This window comes from Schistocerca gregaria, chromosome X, assembly GCF_023897955.1.
Source record: "Schistocerca gregaria isolate iqSchGreg1 chromosome X, iqSchGreg1.2, whole genome shotgun sequence".
NCBI classification, from domain to species: Eukaryota; Metazoa; Arthropoda; class Insecta; order Orthoptera; family Acrididae; genus Schistocerca; species Schistocerca gregaria.
In genome coordinates this window covers 643,673,963-643,693,694 of record NC_064931.1, presented here as the reverse complement: position 1 = coordinate 643,693,694, position 19,732 = coordinate 643,673,963, and the positions used below count along the sequence as shown (strand labels likewise).

The following is a 19,732-nucleotide window of genomic DNA, read 5'->3' as shown; positions in this document are numbered from 1 at the left end:
ATTTCGGCACAAAGTCTTTTGGCCATCTTCAGGTGAGCACCGCTGTAGTAGTACTGGCGAGTTCAGCACGTACTCGCCAGTACTACTACAGCGGTGCTCACCTGAAGATGGCCAAAAGACTTTGTGCCGAAATATCGTGGCAGGACGTTACTGACTTACGGCAGTTCTCCAGTGTTATTATGGAACAACTTTATCTTTGGTGTTTAAATGTCAATAGTGATTAGCTAAACTGCGATTTTCCGATATCAGTGATTTCTGTAAATGCTACTTTTCAGTATCTGTTATTCTTAACTGTGATTTGTCGTAGTTAAGGAAAGTTAGTCGTGTATCCTTCCGCCACTGCTATTTCTGCGATTTCTGCTACTTCCGCGATTTCTGTGACCTGCTACTTCTGCGATTTCTGTGACTTCTGCTACTTCTGCGATTTCTGCTACTTCTGCGATTTCTGTGACTCCTGCGATTTCTGCGACTTACCACCGTATGAAAAAGTTACATCTGCCCACACAGAAAATTGCATCTCAACAAACTTGTCATTGGTAAGTAAGTTTTACGTTTGTTCTTCCGTTGGCTTTAATTATGTTTTAAAGAAACAACTGTGAAAATATTAATAGTGTAATTATATGTAAGTAGCCAAACAGTAGCGTAATAGTTCGTGTTTAGAAAATGAATTCTAACATATTGTTATGTTCACAGGTACCTGAACTACATTTCAGTCACTCAGTAAATTGATAACTCAAAATATCATTGTCAACAGATCTGGAGAAATTGCCACTCCGTCTTTAGACCGTTTTCGTCAGACGAGAGGTTACTTTCTAAGTGTTTCGATGGACTTTATTATTTCAGTGAGATCGTTCTTTCAAATGTGAAATATGTCCCATTGAGTGGCTTTCATTACAGCAAATATTAGCAATCTACTCTGTCAATTATATTGCTTGTAATTAGTGACAGCAAAAATTGTTTAATAATCCTTGTGATTTTGCAGACACACTTCTCACTCTTGATTACTGGTTGCTGTACGTACCTATCCACATCAAGGCTGTTGAGAGAGACTCGTGAAGATTCAAGACAGCTCTTAGAGGATTTGCAGTTTAAAAGTGACATAATTGTGAAATAAGTGTGCAGATGAGTGATTAAACTGTGTTTTATTGAAGTTGTTATGCGATTTTAAAGGAATGATAAATGTTGAATACAGTGAGTGAATAATGAAAATCTCATTTTCCTCATGTTTAAGCCGTCCTATACCTGTAATTTTCCGCCATTTATTTACTGATAAGCACTAGTTGGAGAGTGACACGCCGCCGCCGCCCCTCCCCCTTCTTCACAATCTTGGTGTGACACTGACCTTTAACACAGCCCAAAGTCTACAATATGCATTTTGAGGTTGTTGATATGAAAGTGGGAAGTACAGATCTTCCAGTTAAATCAGGAATAGCTTAAGTGCAGTACTTGAAAGTAACACAGGAAAAGCTTACTTATGTAGGTGGTAGTAGTGTCGGCAAAAAGTTCGTGTGTGTGAAGTTGCCATGTAGAACACCAGGTGTAAAACTTTTACCGCGAGCCTTGAACTGTGTCGGAATAAAAGTGAGGCATTCATATGACCCAATAATGCTGTTTTCATTTCACTGCACTTATACAGATGTCTGAGTTCTGCTGTGTTAACATTGCAAAGTTCTGTAGGCATGTGAAGTATTAACCAAAACTGTCATATTGGAAGCAGAATCACATTTGTTACGTTACTTGATATTTTCAGGAGAAAAAGGCAATGTTGCTTCTTATTAATATAATACACTCCTGGAAATTGAAATAAGAACACCGTGAATTCATTGTCCCACGAAGGGGAAACTTTATTGACACATTCCTGGGGTCAGATACATCACATGATCACACTGACAGAACCACAGGCACATAGACACAGGCAACAGAGCATGCACAATGTCGCCACTAGTACAGTGTATATCCACCTTTCGCAGCAATGCAGGCTGCTATTCTCCCATGGAGATGATCGTAGAGATGATGGATGTAGTCCTGTGGAACGGCTTGCCATGCCATTTCCACCTGGCGCCTCAGTTGGACCAGCGTTCGTGCTGACCGCATGAGACGACGCTTCATCCAGTCCCAAACATGCTCAATGGGGGACAGATCCAGAGATCTTGCTGGCCAGGGTAGTTGACTTACACCTTCTAGAGCACGTTGGGTGGCATGGGATACATGCGGATGTGCATTGTCCTGTTGGAACAGCAAGTTCCCTTGCCAGTCTAGGAATGGTAGAACGATGGGTTCGATGACGGTTTGGACGTACCGTGCACTATTCAGTGTCCCCTCGACGATCACCAGAGGTGTACGGCCAGTGTAGGAGATCGCTCCCCACACCATGATGCCGGGTGTCGGCCCTGTGTGCCTCGGTCGTATGCAGTCCTGATTGTGGCGCTCACCTGCACGGCGCCAAACACGTATACGACCATCATTGGCACCAAGGCGGAAGCGACTCTCATCGCTGAAGACGACACGTCTCCATTCGTCCTTCCATTCACGCCTGTCGCGACACTACTGGAGGCGGGCTGCACGATGTTGGGGCGTGAGCGGAAGACGGCCTAACGGTGTGCGGGACCGTAGCCCAGCTTCATGGAGACGGTTGCGAATGGTCCTCGCCGATACCCCAGGAGAAACAGTGTCCCTAATTTGCTGGGAAGTGGCGGTGAGGCCCCCTACGGCACTGCGTAGGATCCTACGGTCTTGGCGTGCATCCGTGCGTCGCTGCGGTCCGGTCCCAGGTCGACGGGCACGTGCACCTTCCGCCGGCCACTGGCGACAACATCGATGTACTGTGGAGACCTCACGCCCCACGTGTTGAGCAATTCGGCGGTACGTCCATCCGGCCTCCCGCATGCCCACTATACGCCCTCGCTCAAAGTCCGTCAACTGCACATACGGTTCACGTCGACGCTGTCGCGGCATGCTAACAGTGTTAAAGACTGCGATGGAACTCCGTATGCCACGGCAAACTGGCTGACACTGACGGCGGCGGTGCACAAATGCTGCGCAGCTAGCGCCATTCGACAGCCAACGCCGCGGTTCCTGGTGTGTCCGCTGTGCCGTGCGTGTGATCATTGCTTGTACAGCCCTCTCGCAGTGTCCGGAGCAAGTATGGTGGGTCTGACACACCGGTGTCAATGTGTTCTTTTTTCCATTTCCAGGAGTGTACATTCAGAGTCACAGCTGTGTTTGACCAACGATGCTGAATGTGCATGTCGTCATATAATGTGAAGGCCTTATTTCAATAGTGGTACAAGTCCATTACCGCCACTCTTCTGTCGATAATGCTTCTGAAATTAATGATCCAAACAAACATTAATAAAGGTTCATTTCTAGCAAGAAGCCATATGCTTGAATATTTCTGGTATCTCAACTGCTGATTTTTCAGCCCTCATTTAACTTTACGACTCCGTATCTCAAAATGAACAAAAATGGACTTGTACCACTAATGAAATAAGTCCTTCATATGCACACACAGCACACCGATCTCGTGAGGCACAAGGCTCCCATAACGAAGTACGTACGTCGTTCAACCAATGGCACTAGGAAAAGAATGTTAACTGCGCTTTTTAGTTGCTACTTGCGACTCTTAATTGCGATTTGTAACGGAAATCGCAGTTTGACTCAGTAGCGAATAGCATAGTATGAGCTTTGCTCAACAGATGGCACTGCTAACTGCGCATTTTAGTTGCTACTTGCGACTCTTAGTTGCGACTTGTCACGGAAATCGCAGTTAGACTCAATAGCATGTCGCAGAGATAAGCGTAGTACGAACTTTGGCCATTCTTGGTATCAAGTTAATTATACCCTTGTTAATTAATAATCTTCGTCTACCTAAACGTTCATCAATAATATTAGATAAACAAAATAACCCAGTACAACATAAACCATGACCAACCATTAAAGAAAGAGAACCTACACAACCTCATCAATTTATAGTTATCAATCCACCAATCACCATTCTTATATGAGCAACAGAAGAATATGCAATTAAAGACTTTAAATCAACCTGACGAAAACAAATAAATCTTACAATAACCCCACCAGACAAGCCTAAAGATAATCAAAAATAATTAAACTTGCGACTTCTAGCCGCGACTTGTCACTGAAATCGCAGAAACCAGTACGGAATTCGGCCAACAGATGGCTGACGCCGTTGAATGTGAAATGCTATTTGCGACTGCTAACTGTGACTGAAATCGCAGTTAGATTTTGTAAAGTTGTTATTGTGATATCTGTGACTTCTCAATCACTGTGATTTCTAACAGATACGCGATTTCCTGCCCACCACTACATGTCATCTTCAATAACGTGTACTGCATACGCGCCAATCTTTTGAGATAGTTATTGTTTTTCTCATTTATAACTGAAATTAGGCATTAATTTTAACAATAAATAGTCTTGTCATGTTGCCTTTTCACATGTAGATATACAGTTAACGTAGTTACTGCGAAATCCTTATGTTAGTACGATAGTTATCGTTTTTACATGCGGCCATGTGAAACGTGTTGACAACTCTTTTCCACGACCAACAAAATTACGCATCGTCAGTAAATACCTGTTTTCCTTGCACCGACAGTCTTTTCGTGGTACGATTACTCAGTAGAGGAAGATAAAATACCTGTTTGGCAACAGCTTTTTGACGGTTTCTCAACTATGCTAGTGAAATGTTTCGTTACTTTTTTATAAGAAGTGCTATGGTGTATTTTGTCACTGCTGTTATTTTTGTGAAAAAAAAGGAGGTAAACATAACGTGGTTCATATTGTCAATACGCGTGTGCTTATTGTGCTGGAACATCCACGTATTGTTTAGATCCACTGATATTTTTGTAATCTGTAGCACTTAGTTTAATGAATATCTGTCTTGACGAACTTTGTTGCTTGCTACAATTATGTGTTTATTTTGTCGTTAAATGATCATTCATCTCATAACAAAAAAATGGCAGTGTATATGCCGCGAAAAAATCACGTAAAGCTGGTAGAAAAATAATTTGTAGCATTGCAATGTAAAATTCCTTTGAACGTTTCAGTTTAGTTTCTTGTGTATATATTCAAAGCCATTCACTTCTGTAACTTTTTCGATATCCCTCCAGATTGGTAATAGAGTTATTCCTGTGACAAACTTAACCCATTATGTTGTATGCAGTGTCAGTACTATCACAAGAAACAATGTTGTACACAACAGAGACTGGACTTTGAGATTAATGTATTCGACTCTGGTTTGTTCCGTAATTTTCGCACTTAATACATGTTTTAATTCTCATTATATTTGGGCCTAGTGAAAGTGGTTAAGATTTTACACATAAAGGGTGTAAAGCAAAGTTGTCACGTTCCCTAACTGTAGCTTCACACACGTCCTTCATGTAATATTTAGTGGCTTTTGTTCTGTAAGTGTTACAAATAGTGCAGCAAACTGACTGGGATATGGCATGTCCATGGTACCATAACATAAGTAGGGTCGAGGCACCACTGACGGCCCAATCAAGGCAATTGCTATACAAAATTAGTTTACAGATTACTTCAATAATTCTATAGTTTCAAATTCTGTGGGGAGCAAGTGTTTTAAATTATATAACACAAGCAAATGAAAATATTGAAAATGAAATGGCACATTTCCCCGATTTTTTCCATGTTAAACCTCACTATGGCTAGACATTTCCTTGCTTTTGGCTGCTACCTATTACAATGAAACTGAAGCTTTACATAATTTCAGAATCTATTTGCAGAAAAGCAATTTATTCTTTGTACAAACATCAGGGTGCCTACCAAATTTGAATTTTCAAATTCATTGTTGTCATGTATTATATTTACTGTATGGGGTTAGGCACACATACTACACTGGAAAGAACAAATTGCTTGTTTTAAAAATATATGATGTCCGATATGAACCATGTCAACATGTACACCACATACAGCATGACTGACCAAGTGGAGTGATCATCTGAAGGGTAGTGCACATCAAAATGTCACATGGTTGCATTTATGCAACACTGTTTGTTTAAGCCAGACATATTGGGGTCAACTGGAGGGTTAAATGGCCAGCACATGAAAAAAAGTGACACAGAACAGACAGATTAAAATCCAGTCTTATCTCATGGGTTAATGATGGTAGAATGTTACAGTTAATCTTGAAAGAAAACTTGAAGTTTCTCGTTGAATTTTGTTAAGGTATTCATAATCTTACATTGATTTGTTTACAAAAAAATTCCTTTTGCAGCAAATTGTCATTATGCCTACACTATGCAATATGAAGTTACAGAACTGTGTATTAGCTATATTTGAATAAACTGTGGTGACTCGTCAGTGATTACTTGGTGATGTGACAGTTTGAATGTTTTTCAAGAAAGCTGATTTTTCATCCCATCCAAGTCTGTGGAGACAAGTGATCAAGTGTGTGTAACAGGTACAACATACACCCTGCATATCCCTGCCCATCTGCATTAGCTACCCTGCATGTTTAACTTTGACCGACCATTCTGTAAAACACTTACCAATGTATACTTTCTCAAACATCAATTTCTGACATAATTTCAGGTGCTTCAGCTGACTATTTTGTTTTCAGGGATTGTAACACATTAATTTCAGAATTCATCCCTTTTCTGGATAATTTTTGTTCTTGTTGTTTTCAAGTTTCACTTAGTTGCCTTTTTTGTCATCTATGTACAAGCAACTTGGCATTACACATAGAATTTAACTTCTGTTGATTTTAAAATTTTCAACACTATGCAAGCATTATGATCAAGAATACTTTTCACTCTAACTCTCAACAATAGGCTCGAACTTGGGCAGGTGCTCTGTTATCTGAACTACCTGTGTACAACTCAAATCCCAACCTCATATCTTTCAGTATGTCACCGCCTACTCAAGTTTGAGTCTAGCTCTGGCACACATTCTCAATCTGACAGGAAGTTTTATATCAGCACACATGCTGCTACAGAGTGAGCATAAATTCTGGAAATACATTCAGAGTTTGTTGAAAAACCTCTTTCTACAACAGCATTTCCAGGCAAAAGTACTGACATTTCAAGAAAATCTACAAAATTACAACATTCTTTTGTGGCAATGTAATGAGGTTCATCCAAACAAGTTTCACTTATTTTGAAAAATGCCAATTTTTTCTTTTTCAATATGAGCATCGTTACAAATATTGACAAATTGTTGTTTGACACAAACAACACAAATTTTCACCAGAAAGAGAATTTAAAGTCATAATGTCAATCTTTATACAGATGTTTCTTGATTTAATGCTGCTGATGGGTCCAAACATGAAATGGCATGTGTAGGTTTACATTTCTGTGGTTCACCTTCAAGTAGCTTTTGTATTATGTCAATAATACAAGAATGCATTTCTTCTTTTAGCCTCAAAATGTCACTCAGTCAAGTCCTTAACTTTCTTCTGGTACCTTTGCAGTGAAATCCAAAATACACGAAGCATTGCGCAGTGATCAGATTCTTAATATTCTTCATGTCAGCCTACACGAGGGATTTTCCGATTATGCAAAATGTCTGAACTGACAACTTTCTGCATTAATGAGGTGGTAAAAGTGAACAACTCACTACACAAAAATAAGCCATAGGTACATCACTTAGAAATTCACATCAAATTTTCTGAAAGGATGTGCTGTCTGAAAAAAGCCAATTTTTGACCTAAGAATTTGTTTCCAACTGTTAAGATAGAGTTTTCAAACACTGAATCAGGTAAGAGTTTAATTTTAAGCCAATTGAGAAACATAAGTTCTTAGATGTGGGAGAATTTTAAAGGTAGTTTGGCCACATTTTCAATCCATTTTATGCCACAGAATTGCAAAGGAAACCCTGAAGACACTATATACTCTATATTGACACCTTCTTGTAGGCAAATCGTGAAAACACAATACAAGGCTCTGAAAATGGTGGTCTTTCCCAATTTGTTTGTGACACTAGTTAGCAAAAGCACACATCTGCAGGGAACCAGCAACTGTTTGATATTGAAATTGTAGACCAGCCACAAGTTACATGTGATTTTTCTTTATTTTGAGTAGTTTCACTCAACAATCTAATATGCAGGTTACAACCACCTAACTGCAGGTTTCGTGTTACCAGAAATTTATTTTACTTCATTATTCAAAAATTTTAGGAACATTCTGCAAATTAAAAGGTCCTTTCAAAGCATAGGCTCTTCAGCATTGAATAAAGGCAGAACAAAGTGTCAGGTCGAGATCTGTGACTTATTTCAAGTCCCAAAAACTAACATGGATGTCCATTCCTTCATTGTATTCTTTTATTTTTGTACGACGTCGGTGCTGTATACAGTCTGACATAAGTAATGTGTGGCCGTTGGCCACATAATTTTATGAAGCTGCTCACATTTGTTGAGTGAAACTACTCAACATAAAGAAAAATTACATGTAACTTGTGGCTGGTCTACAATTTCAATGTCCAACAGTCGCTGGTTCGCTGCAAATGATGTGTGCTTTTGCTAACATGAAATTGCGTTCATAACTTACACTGCCAATGCAGAGTCACTCTTACGAATTGTCTCATTATTACCTGTTACTTGGCACACTTAAACATTGCAACATGTAAGATACACCTGGGTCATCAGGACACATTTACATTTTGAGTATGTTATAGGAAAAAATTTAACAGTTGATTGGAATTTAAATATTAAATTTTTAATTAGGATTTATTACTACAATTTTAAGACTATATTCATAATTTGTCATATCTTATAGACTTTATGAAGTAATACAGTGACATACAAAACATACAGAATGTGAAAAAACAGTTTTCAAAAATTCTACACATCAGCTACAAATATTAAGATATACAATTGAAACTTCATATTTAAACAGAAAATATGATTTTACATCAAAATTATAAACCAAAAGAAAAGATTAAATTCAGTACGAAAGTTTCTGCAGGCATAACTTACAAGAAAATTTTACTTTAACTTTTAGCTGAATGTACAGCAATTATAAAAATATTTCACAGTATCATGAATTGCAATAAAATCTTAATTTTTGATAATTAAGTTTCTTTCCAGTCAGTTTCAGAAACTTTATTCATCTAAACTTCCAAAACCGTTTGCACACAGAACAATGGAACTTCCAAACACAATGGTGCTCAACATCTGGCACATGATATAGTTTATTTGTGAGTTTCCTGGCATCACAGGTTGCTGAAACATCAAATCGAAGGCAAAATAATAGACATTGCAAGGGTATAGTTGCTCCAAAATTCAGTCTTCCAGTGCTGTTTATAGCATACAACCAATCCAGTTCTTCACACTCTTATCAAAGCCCCCCAAAGAATAACAAAAACCAACAATTATCTTGATTTACGTATTGTTAGTTACTTTTGAGACAATTTTGCTTTACTCATCTGGCAATTATGTAGTCTTTCAATGGTTCTGAGTACTATCTCTGAAATAATTTCATTGTTGAAAAGCAGTTCCCAAATGAAAGCATCCTTTTGTTTAGCTCTACGCAATGTCAGAAGGCTACATAGTGTTAAGAACTTGAACAAGGTGAAACAGGTCAATATAGAGAATCTGCCCTCTTAGCATTTTGTAGTACAAAAATAGTATCTAGAAATAACTGTGTGCAAATATTTTATCTGTTGCTAATTTGACATGTCCTGACCTCTTCTATATAGCTTTTAAGTATACCAACATTTCCATTCAGACAATGGATCCAAATCACACCATATCTATTCTGCCACATATTATTTCCAATCCACAGCAGCACAAAGAGGTAAAATAAAGATTAGCATAGTGCAGAATACATTGTTTGTGTCGTTCTATTTCTTTCTCAGTGAATACAAACAAACTGTGCTTAATTTTGAATGATACATCCTTAAATAATATGCTTGAACATGTTGCTGAATGTAATTTATTTAGTATGTGCTTAACATTACTACTATTAATTATTGTACTTCTATGGGACACAGCAGGTGACAATTTTTGTCAAGTCATACAATGTAGGCTTTCATGGCCAGCATTTTCTTGAGTCAAAATTTCCAGGTTAAAAGGCCATGGTTGATGTATAAAATTACTTTTTCCTGACGTTTCATGTCTAACTTCCGAGGTAGAATGAAAGTTACCATTGTACCTCTGAAGATGTCTCCTGCACTTGGAGTAGTAGTTTTATGCAGTGACCACAGCCTTTCAACCCATAAATTACAGCCCAAGAATTCTTTGTAAGGTTAGTATTATCTGATGAAAACTATAAATAAGTTGTGTTACCACGAACAGTGCAGTGAACTTTTTCAGTTTCAATAAGTTACCTGTCTACGAGAAATCAGCATAAGACATCAACAAGGCATGGAAAATGAGAGTCATTGCACCTCAAATGTACAGAAAACGAGAATTTAAATACTGATTATCCTGATCTGGAAATGTAACACTGTCAAGTGAAACCTTTGGCTGTTTGTTACTTTGCAGGTGAGACTAACACAGGGGATGGGTTGTTTTACACTATATGTTGTGAAGGAAAAAGACGCCATTTTATCCAACTGTCAACATCCCACAGCAATCAGTCAAGCAATGGAAGTTTGTCAGTTACAGATGGGTTAACCTCAGTTTTTACTTTGGCGATTTATTTGTATTTACAGATCACATTTATTGACATATTTTTGGCAGTAAATAAAATACTTAAAAGTCACTGCCCAGTTTGGTGCTCTCCTGACATGCACTGGGATCAGACAATGGTAGCACTAGTACGTTATGTGTATTGAAAGTGTAATCAAGTATATTTCACAAGCCAGTGGTGAAAACTGCAAACAGTTTGGAAGTAGTAAAGGAATGTTGGCCTAAGACTTTATTAATTTTAGACAATTAATGATTAGTGAAGATTATTGTGGCACAATGTAACGTCACACTGCAGTTACAAGCCAAATTTAAGTAAGCCTATTATAAAACAGTAGTTATGCTTCAATACGGAACAGTCAGTGGGCAGTGGATAATGTGTGTTCAAAACAATGAAAAATCCGAGTTCCTTCTCAAGTACTGGAAATACCATAAGAAATTGTGTGAAAGATAATCCAAGACTACAGGATTCAAGAACAACCACATTAATGGAACTTTGGATTAGAACTTTAGGTAATACAGTTGCTCTGAAAATCACGGTAGAGATGATATGCACAGCAGCCTCAACATAACCAATACTAAGAACAAAAAGTTAGGCCCAAATAGAATCAAGTGTGCACACTATCAAATGATTATTTGTACGACGTACTGAGAATCTGTCAACTTGACACATTCATCCTCACAAATACTACAGTGTCTATTGGTGGCCACTGTCATACCAGGAAGCTTGGTGCAATCTTATGACACTTTAATTCTCCAACTCGTCACAGGACAAGTAACTTATTAACTTATTGCTGCGCATTAGCTGGCACACTCATGCTCCTTGTGACATGACAATGAGGAAACAAGAAATCACATTTATATGGGTTAAACTTTACTTACAGCTTAGGTGCCCTCGTGTGGTGATGTTGGCAACAACTGTGTAGTGCTCGAAATTATTCTCTAATATTTCATTTCTTGTAAGCACTTTTTCTAAATGTTCACTTTACTAGGTAAAATTAATTTACTGAGCAGATGCGGGTACATGCAAGAACATGTCAACCATAGAGTAGGAACAGGATTAATTATTTCAAGGTTGGTCACTGATGACATCAGCACAGCATGCCACTTGAACCGCAAGTTAAATTTTACCATTATATGGTAACTGACAGGGTGAAACGGCTAACAATGAAACAGGCATCCAAAGTTAGGAAGAAAAAACCCTAAATTCTCAAAAGAAGCATTCTGGCTATTAGTCTGGAGGGAGCTTCAAAAATAATGAAAAAACCAATCTGTGTTGTTAGATTAGGAATTGACTGTCACAACAACAAATGGAAGTCTAGTATGTTAAGAACTGCACAACACTCATTGGAAAACTTTTAGTCTCATCACACACAGTACAAGCCTGTTACACTCCTGAACACAGAACAAAGAGATAATCAATGCATAAGGTAACTACCATATCCCCAACAATCAATCCTCGTGTACAGTCTACTAATAGCATTTAAAAAGTTCACTGCATACCATTGCAGCTAGCAGAATTAAACTGATTATTTTGGCTAAAAATATCTTGGCTAACTGTGTTGAAATAAAATTTTTTAAAACCTTTCCAAACAGCAAAAATGTTGCATGCACATATCAGGTGCTGAAAAGTGGTGTGAAGGGGGTAATAAAAAACTAGTGTTTATAATTTGTGAGGACAGTAGGAAGCCATTAAACTAGCATTATCTCATTTAGCTACTCACAAGATTCAAATATTAGCAATTAACACTTTCGCTGTTGGCTTATGCATGTGCTATTAACTTGTAATAAGTGTCAATTGCAGAATATGTTAAGCATTGAATCAAGAGTAAACAGAATATTGTGTTGCTGGTCACTGCTTCGACTTACAGAGACAGTCTTCACAAAGAACACATTTTTTAGACATCTGAGCAGCAGGGGAGATAATTAAGGAGAAAAACAATCATACAAAGTGAGTTCACAATCTTGCCTATATACTGTATGGCACATTCTGAGAAAATAAAAGGAACAATGTTGTTCCAAGCTGAAAATAATTCAAAGATCTTAGCACACAGCCTAACTAAAAAAGTGGTCTGCACTTGACCAGAGTTGACCAACATGTCAAGTTCACTCACACTGACTGACAGCAAATTACTAATCTACTGAAGCACGATCTGTCCAATATGAAGTGCAGCACCTTCAACCTTCACTCTGAGAATCTTTCCCTGCAGCTGCACTTTATGTTGGTATTGTGAACACTAGGAAGTAAATCTCCACACAGCTGAACTCTGTACCTAGCAGTTTGGCTAGGTGTCATGGTCAATGATACATGCTTCATCCTGTACCATCTCCACATTCTGCTTGTGCTTCTCAGAGGCATAGGCGATGCTGTCGTTCCATCTATCACATCCATGCTGTCACAGAACCAACCTGTGTTTTAAAAATCTATTTATAGTGAGGCATAACTTGAATGAAAATTTATAAAAATGTTGGGTATTTTCTATGTTGACAACTTCATTTTCTTCAAGCTAAAAAGATTGTTCAACTAATCAAACTTTTGAAATTATGCACTAAAGGCTGAAGATGTCAGTATCTAGTGGTGGTTATATCATACTGAGAGCTGACTACCACATTGCGTTGTCTTATTTAGCCTTTTCATTTGGTGTTTACTGCATCTGACACTTTCCCCTCAGGGAACAAGGTAAGATTCCCTGAATTCAAGTTTAGTGAGGAGTAAAATAAAAAGGTGTATGACATTAGTATAAGGAAGACTATGGGGTAAAATTTAGCCTTATTTAAAAACTATTGCTAAATATAATTCTTGGTGTAACTTGCATGTAATGTCCATTAAGGATGTAAACTGTAGTGTTTCTTATGGATTAGGGCAAAAGAGTTTATGTCCTATCTGCAGTGATTCAAAAGTTACAGCATTTTTTAATTTTCATAGTGAAGTGTACTTAATGTGCGAGGTTTATCTGGAAACGTGAACAAATCGCCAGTGCAGACATGTTTCACAACAAGGATGTATGTGATCCTGATACAGTTTAATTTGTAACCAAGACAATTGCCTGTACCTGTAATGTGAAATATTGGCCATAATATCATCAACACAGAAAGAATGTATCACACTATCATATAGCTATATTTGTACTAATATATTTTGAACAAAAACCAGTCTGACAAGTGGTAAAAAAATTTCAATTAAACAAAAGGACACTCTTCTTTGGTATAAATGAGAAATGAGATTTCATAAGGAAGGTTTTAGCTGACAAGCAAAATTTCAGATCAGAAAGAATTCACAAATACTGCCTGAATTTATAGTACCATTCCATAGCCGTGTTGCAGCACATGCACTGTAGTAAGGGAAGGCACTGATGCCATCTTATCCTGGCCTGGCACTGGTTTAAATGTGGGAGAACAGCACCTGCAATCAGCATTTAAAACCAGATTGCTATAAATAACTTATGAGAGACTATGGCATAAAGCTGGAACATTTTATAATAAATAGACGCACTAATGCCTTGATTAATAGAAAATCACCATTTGTTGTGTAGCAACACACGCACTGTACCGATGGATGAATGTGGTACCACTGCAGCCTGTTTTGGTATGGGTTGAATTGTGGAAGTTGAGTCTGCAGGCAGAAATGCAAACTAAGTTACAGTAAGTAATTTGTAAGGAGCTGTGACAAAAATAAACAATGGCATAACACAGAGGTGCACTAATATCTTGATTCATAGTACTCACTATTACTCGGGCTGTGTTTCAGCACATACAATGTAGCGAGAGATGGACCAGATACCACCTCAGCCCGTTTTGCTATTGGCTGAATCATGGGAGTTGAGCCTGCAAGCAGAATTGCAAACCGGATTGCTGTAACTTACAAGGAACTATGGCATAAAACTAGAATGATATTTTATAACAAAAATGTACATTAACGCCTGGATTTATAATACAATTCGTCGGGCTGTGCTGTAGGGCACATGCTGTAATGGGGGATGGACCTGCTACACCCTCTGTTGGTTGCTTTTGGACAGCTGAACCTGCAAACAGTATATTAGACTGCCGACATTAACAGATAATAGAGCACTGGTTAAATTTTACTTATAGCCCAGGCGGCGTGGTGCTGTGATGCTGGCAATGACCGTTTATTCTGTATATTTCATTTCTTGTAATTACTTGTTCTCAATGTTTGCTTTACAAGGATAATTAAATAATTAAATTAGTGAGCAAACAAGGGTACATACGAGAACTTGACAACTAGAGAACAGGAACAGCAATAATTATTTACTTCATGGTTGATCATTGCCATCAGCAGCACACTATGCCACTTGAGTCACATGTAGAATTTTACCAGACTGATTAATTACAAGCATTTTTTGCTGCAGGGATGTATGTTGTTGGGAGGGGAGGGGGGGGGGGGGGCACTAGTAACATACCTTTTTCCACAAGTGCATCTTCTTTGTCTGCCAGTAGAGAGAATTTGATCAAACTGGATTCTTCTGAATTTAGTAGAACCAGGGATGCACTATTATTCCTTTTGTTTTTCTTTGTAGAGTACAGTCAACATTGAGGTAAAATCTTTTGTGCTCGTTTCCTTTCTATTTGCAGCGGTGCCTGTTTTTGCTGCAACATTCCGACAGCTACAGTTGCCTTTAGTGATAACATTTTTTTTTTTTTAGCAGTATCCCAGCCATTTGAGGTCAGTTCAGATACAATACCAGAAAACTCTGCGATAAGTTCCCTTCTTTGGACTGACAAAGGTACAGAATAATTAACCCTTTTTGTGTTACCTCCGCTAGTATCTGTTTTCTCATTTACAACAGAAATATCTTCACTCTAAATAAGTGTAACTTCACTATTTCCTGGGTGTTCAGAAGGTTGCTGCTTCAACTTAATCTGGCAAACACTATGTATGTACTTGCACATATTCCATTTGATGGTGTAGTCAATACATGTACAAGAATACCTATGAATACAAGCCCTACATTTGATGCACATCAATCTGCAGTTGCACTGAAAGTCATTATCATACAAAATAATCTGTTGACCTTCTTGAAGAAGAAGGTACTTTCCAACCAGAAACCTCCATAGTAATGAAGTCCTTAATATTATTCCCCGATTTATGCCGAAGGCGAATGTCCTTAAGTTTACTCGTCAGTTTACCCTTATTTAGCACATTAAACCTGTCAAACAGCTTGTGCTACACAAATGACATCAATGGAAAAATAGCTTTGTCTAAACGCTTGACACATTTACTACATACTGACACGTTCCACATCATTACGAAGTGTCTTATTCATGATCTGTGGAACAAGTATTAATCTAAACATTGATGGTCTGCTGAAACGTCCGAGTTCGGCTAAGTACGCTATTAGGGTTATTGCAAATTTTGGTGATAAGAATCTCAGTAAATTAGCTTACTATGCCTACTTTCATTCACTGCTTTCGTGTGGTATCATATTCTGGGGTAATTTATCGTTGAGGAGAAAAGTATTCATTGCTCAAAAACGTGTAATCAGAATAATTGCTAGAGTCCACCTACGGTTATTCTGCAGACATCTATTTAAGGATCTAGGGATCCTCACAGTATATATATTCACTTATGAAATTTGTTGCTAATAATCCAGCCCAGTTCAAGAGTAATAACAGTGTGCATAGCTATTGCACCAGGAGAAAGGATGATCTTTACTATGCAGGATTAAATCTGACTGGCACAGAAGGGGGTACATTTTTCTGCCGCAAAAGTCTTTGGTCACCTACCAAACAGCATCAAAAGCCTGACAAATAGTCAACCAACATTTAAAAATAAATTAAAAGAATTTCTAGATGACAACTTCTACTCATTGGCTGAATTTTTGATATAAATTAAGGGAGGAAAAAGAAACTAACTTAAGCATTAGTGTCATGCAATATTTTGTGTAATGTAATATCTTGTACAGACATCTTTCTTTAACCTGACACGTTCCACATCATTACGAAGTGTCGTTTTCATGATCTATGGAACAAGTATTAATCTAATCTATAGAAAAGCACACAAGGACTGTCTCCACCATTTACTTCATTTACCCATGCTTCAACATTTATTGCATCATTATGGTGTCTTTATGACTTTAAGGACAAATTATAAGACTGATCTGTATTATGTAGATCCTGTCTCGTAACCAAATATATCGTTTCCAAGTTCGAATCTACAACTGCATCTCGAAGTTTGGCTAATATGACAGAATGGTATGCCACTTGCTATATCTGCAGCAATACTTTCCCATTCTCTTTTTGTTAGTTGCAAATGACATAACTCGGATTTGTGGCCAACATGGGTTGAAACATATTTCACACAGCAGGTTCCATTCTTTTATATATCTACTCATCTTAGCAGGGCACAGTGCATCAATCTTACTACTACCTTGCAATTTAAGACATCACACGTTTTTTCGTCTAGACACAAACTTACCAGACAGGTGACAAATATAAGAAACAACTTCTGAATCAAACCTTAGCATGGGAAACACGACGTTTGACGAACTTTGAGAGCGTTGTCTGCTCAGTTTGCTCCTTCCACTTCTGAAATTCATCAGCGGTACTAAAATGTAATATTTCACATCTACTTCATGTTCAGACTGTAAATGTTCAAACAGGCACTTTTCAGAAGTACTTCTTTCATTACCCAGGGCGCACACAATTTTTTCTGCTCTATTTGCAGTCCATGAACCTCTAACAGATGTCTATTCAAATTTCCTTTTTTAGGATAGACCTTATTGCACACATGACACTGAAAAATCATGTTGGACACAACAAAAATTTCACTGCTTACACGGAAAACTCCGCAACACAGAGTAACAGTAAGGGCAAAATACACTCATTCCACATGTATCTACTGACAAAACCGCACGTGTGTCTAACTTTCGAATTCGAAAGATAAAAAATATCTGCGCCACCCGCCACGGCGCCGAAACGAAGCAATCCTATTGGATATCGCTAGCCTGAAATGCTATTGGTTATTTTCGTTTCGAGCCGAGCTCTCCCTTTCTCTTTGTTCTACGCATGCCCTCAGCCATTGTTATGTTCAGTCTCGCTTAAGTAATATCTGTATATTAAATAGTATTTATCTACCCTTTTAAAATTATAGTGAATGAAATATTCTCCATGAAACTCATTCTGGCAATGCTGACTGTAAGTTTTCGCTGTCAGCCTCAAGAGTGCGCAACGAGCTGCAGACCCGAGCGCGTTCGATTGAGATTTGCTGTTCCTGGGTGTGAGTTATTGATTTTACGCGAAGTGTGTCGTTGTTGCGTAGGACGCTGCTGTAGGAGTAGGGAGTGCCGTTTCGTGTAACGTCTCTTCAAAATATTTTAAAATTTGAATGTTGTAGGACACTGAAATGCTGTTATAGTGAACGTAACGCATGTGGTTATTTTAAGTGAAACCTGTGTTACATTTTGAGTGCGCGCGTGAGACTAATTCTGTTTTGTTGATACCGGCGATGTTCATAGGATGCCTGTTGATATATGCGAGTTGTTTGAGCGGAGAGAGTTGGTGAAGGTCTGTGCGCCGATGGTGAGATACAGCAAGTAAGTATAAAATGCAAACTTGAATTAAGAACAGCTATATTTATGAAAAAGTACCACCTTAAGGGTATATAATTTCGGTGTCAGGGATGGGGTTGACATTCGGTGGAGATCTCGTGATGGATGTATGTGTAAGGATGAAATATAGTCATTAATGAAAACCGTGCACGTTGCTGTACTACTGGAAATTTCTATTCGAATTAGTTCGTGATATGGTTGTGCTGTATTAAAGTTGACTGATTTGTGTGTCCGGCTTTAACTTGTGGTAGTACTTTCGAAGAAGATTCTGCAGGAGAACGAGTCATGCACTGGAGATGACGGCTCTTTTTTGTTGAATGTGATAGTAACTTGATTTCAGAAATTTGTGGCGTAACCCAGCAGTTAATAATTTGAAATACTTTAAAGTTTTCCATCTTAAAATTATATGTAGACTATAGTGAATAAATACTTGTATGAAAACACTTCTTGCGTGCCTCATTACTTGTAAAACTTAGGCCTATATACAGTTTAAGAATTGCGTTCGGCTTCTTCTAATTGGAAATCTCATTTTGGCGTGAATTGGTGTAGTTTGAGGCTCATTTTATGTTTCTTTTCTACGTCTTAATACTGTTTTCGTAACTTAAAAATTTTCAGGCTGGCATTCCGCACATTGGTTAGACTTTACAACTGTGACGTGTGTTTCACGCCAATGATACTAGCAGATTCATTTATTAAATCAGAAGAAGCAAGAAACAGCGAATTTACAACGTTTACAGGTTTGGCATTTTTCCATTCATGAGTAACGATGGTTTTATTGTCTTCTTTGGTATTCACAATTTTTTCTTTCCAGGTGATCAGCCATTGATTGTACAATTTGCAGCAAACAATACGTATGATTTTGCAACTGCTGCTGAAATGGTTGCCAGGCAAGTAAACATTTGTGTAATGGGTCACGCTATAAAAGCATCTGTTCTGGAAGGTTTAAATGTGATGGCGCTCTGGTACATTGTCACTTCAAACGAGGATGCATTTTGCAACACTCAGTTTAGTGATAGTTTCAGCAAAAGTGACAATTATAGTGATAAGAGGTTGTGCTGACTTGTTCGTTGTATTTAGCTGTTTACTGGAGAGCTGAGAGGGTAGTATTTTACAATGATTTTTTTGTTATGTCAGAGTATAAAATAACCACTCTCATGCCTGTATTTGTTTTCCATTTGCAGCTGCGCAATTTTAACACTATTACTTCAGGTATTGCATACATTCCCTCTCACAGTACTCTTAATTTTCTTCGTAGGTACAGCAATGGTGTAGATTTGAATTGTGGCTGCCCCCAGCGCTGGGCAATCAGTGAATGTGTGGGTGCCTATCTACTTGACAAACCACAGCTTGTGAAAGACATGGTGCTGCAGGTGCGCAACAGGATTCCGCACCCATATTCAGTGTCTGCAAAAATACGCATCAAACATGATATTAGGTAACATGGTTTTTATAGTACTATATCCCCACCCTTTCTGATTCTCTAGAATATAACGAATATTTAGAAATGTTGATTTGCGTGTAATTGAGAGAATATATGAAGAGCTGTATGCAAGAGACTGAACGGATT

The 19,732-nt window shown here is 38.1% G+C and overlaps 2 protein-coding genes and 1 long non-coding RNA gene across 10 annotated transcripts in view; 2 read left to right on the top strand and 1 right to left on the bottom strand.

The window, feature by feature from the left end:
* Window positions 1-317: 317 nt before the first annotated feature.
* Window positions 318-1,711, top strand: LOC126299068 (uncharacterized). The gene is made up of 3 exons (XR_007552717.1): window positions 318-536; window positions 694-804; window positions 983-1,711. It is a non-coding gene; the product is annotated as an uncharacterized LOC126299068 (long non-coding RNA).
* Window positions 1,712-8,666: 6,955 nt separating this feature from the next.
* On the bottom strand, window positions 8,667-17,780 carry LOC126299376 (uncharacterized). 8 transcript variants are annotated; one of them, XR_007552791.1, is made up of 7 exons: window positions 17,693-17,780; window positions 15,019-15,205; window positions 14,513-14,622; window positions 14,327-14,425; window positions 14,120-14,213; window positions 13,904-14,003; window positions 8,667-9,193 (listed from the first exon to the last, which is right to left on the bottom strand). XR_007552791.1 is itself a non-coding variant. In XM_049991238.1 (5 exons), exons 1-5 carry the CDS (start codon window positions 17,152-17,154, stop codon window positions 9,074-9,076), a joined length of 534 nt encoding a protein of 177 aa, XP_049847195.1. In that variant the 5' UTR covers window positions 17,155-17,510; the 3' UTR covers window positions 8,667-9,073. The 8 variants fall into 8 exon arrangements, 3 of the variants coding, with proteins under 3 accessions (XP_049847195.1, XP_049847196.1, XP_049847197.1); XR_007552792.1 differs by lacking the exon at window positions 17,693-17,780 and adding an exon at window positions 17,075-17,522 and having other exon boundaries at window positions 8,671-13,009; window positions 14,327-14,622; XR_007552790.1 differs by lacking the exon at window positions 17,693-17,780 and having other exon boundaries at window positions 8,671-13,009; window positions 15,019-17,514.
* Window positions 17,781-18,066: 286 nt separating this feature from the next.
* The window catches only part of LOC126299377 (tRNA-dihydrouridine(20a/20b) synthase [NAD(P)+]-like), a 55,538-nt gene continuing 53,872 nt past the window's right edge, over window positions 18,067-19,732 (top strand). The window contains exons 1-4 of the mRNA XM_049991241.1: window positions 18,067-18,150; window positions 18,781-18,902; window positions 18,977-19,052; window positions 19,421-19,600. Coding sequence (XP_049847198.1) covers window positions 18,074-18,150; window positions 18,781-18,902; window positions 18,977-19,052; window positions 19,421-19,600 — 455 coding nt within the window. The 5' untranslated portion in view covers window positions 18,067-18,073. The remainder of the gene's footprint in view (window positions 18,151-18,780; window positions 18,903-18,976; window positions 19,053-19,420; window positions 19,601-19,732) is intronic.

Coding starts and splice junctions, on each gene's coding strand:
- LOC126299376 (XM_049991238.1), bottom strand. CDS start 17,154: ATGAATTTCAGAAGTGGAAGGAGCAAACTGAGCAGACAACGCTCTCAA. Junction 14,214..14,326: donor GAAACACAGCCCGAGTAATA/GTGAGTACTATG, acceptor TTCTGCCTGCAG/ACTCAACTTCCACAATTCAA. Junction 14,004..14,119: donor GTGTTGCTACACAACAAATG/GTGATTTTCTAT, acceptor TGCTGATTGCAG/GTGCTGTTCTCCCACATTTA.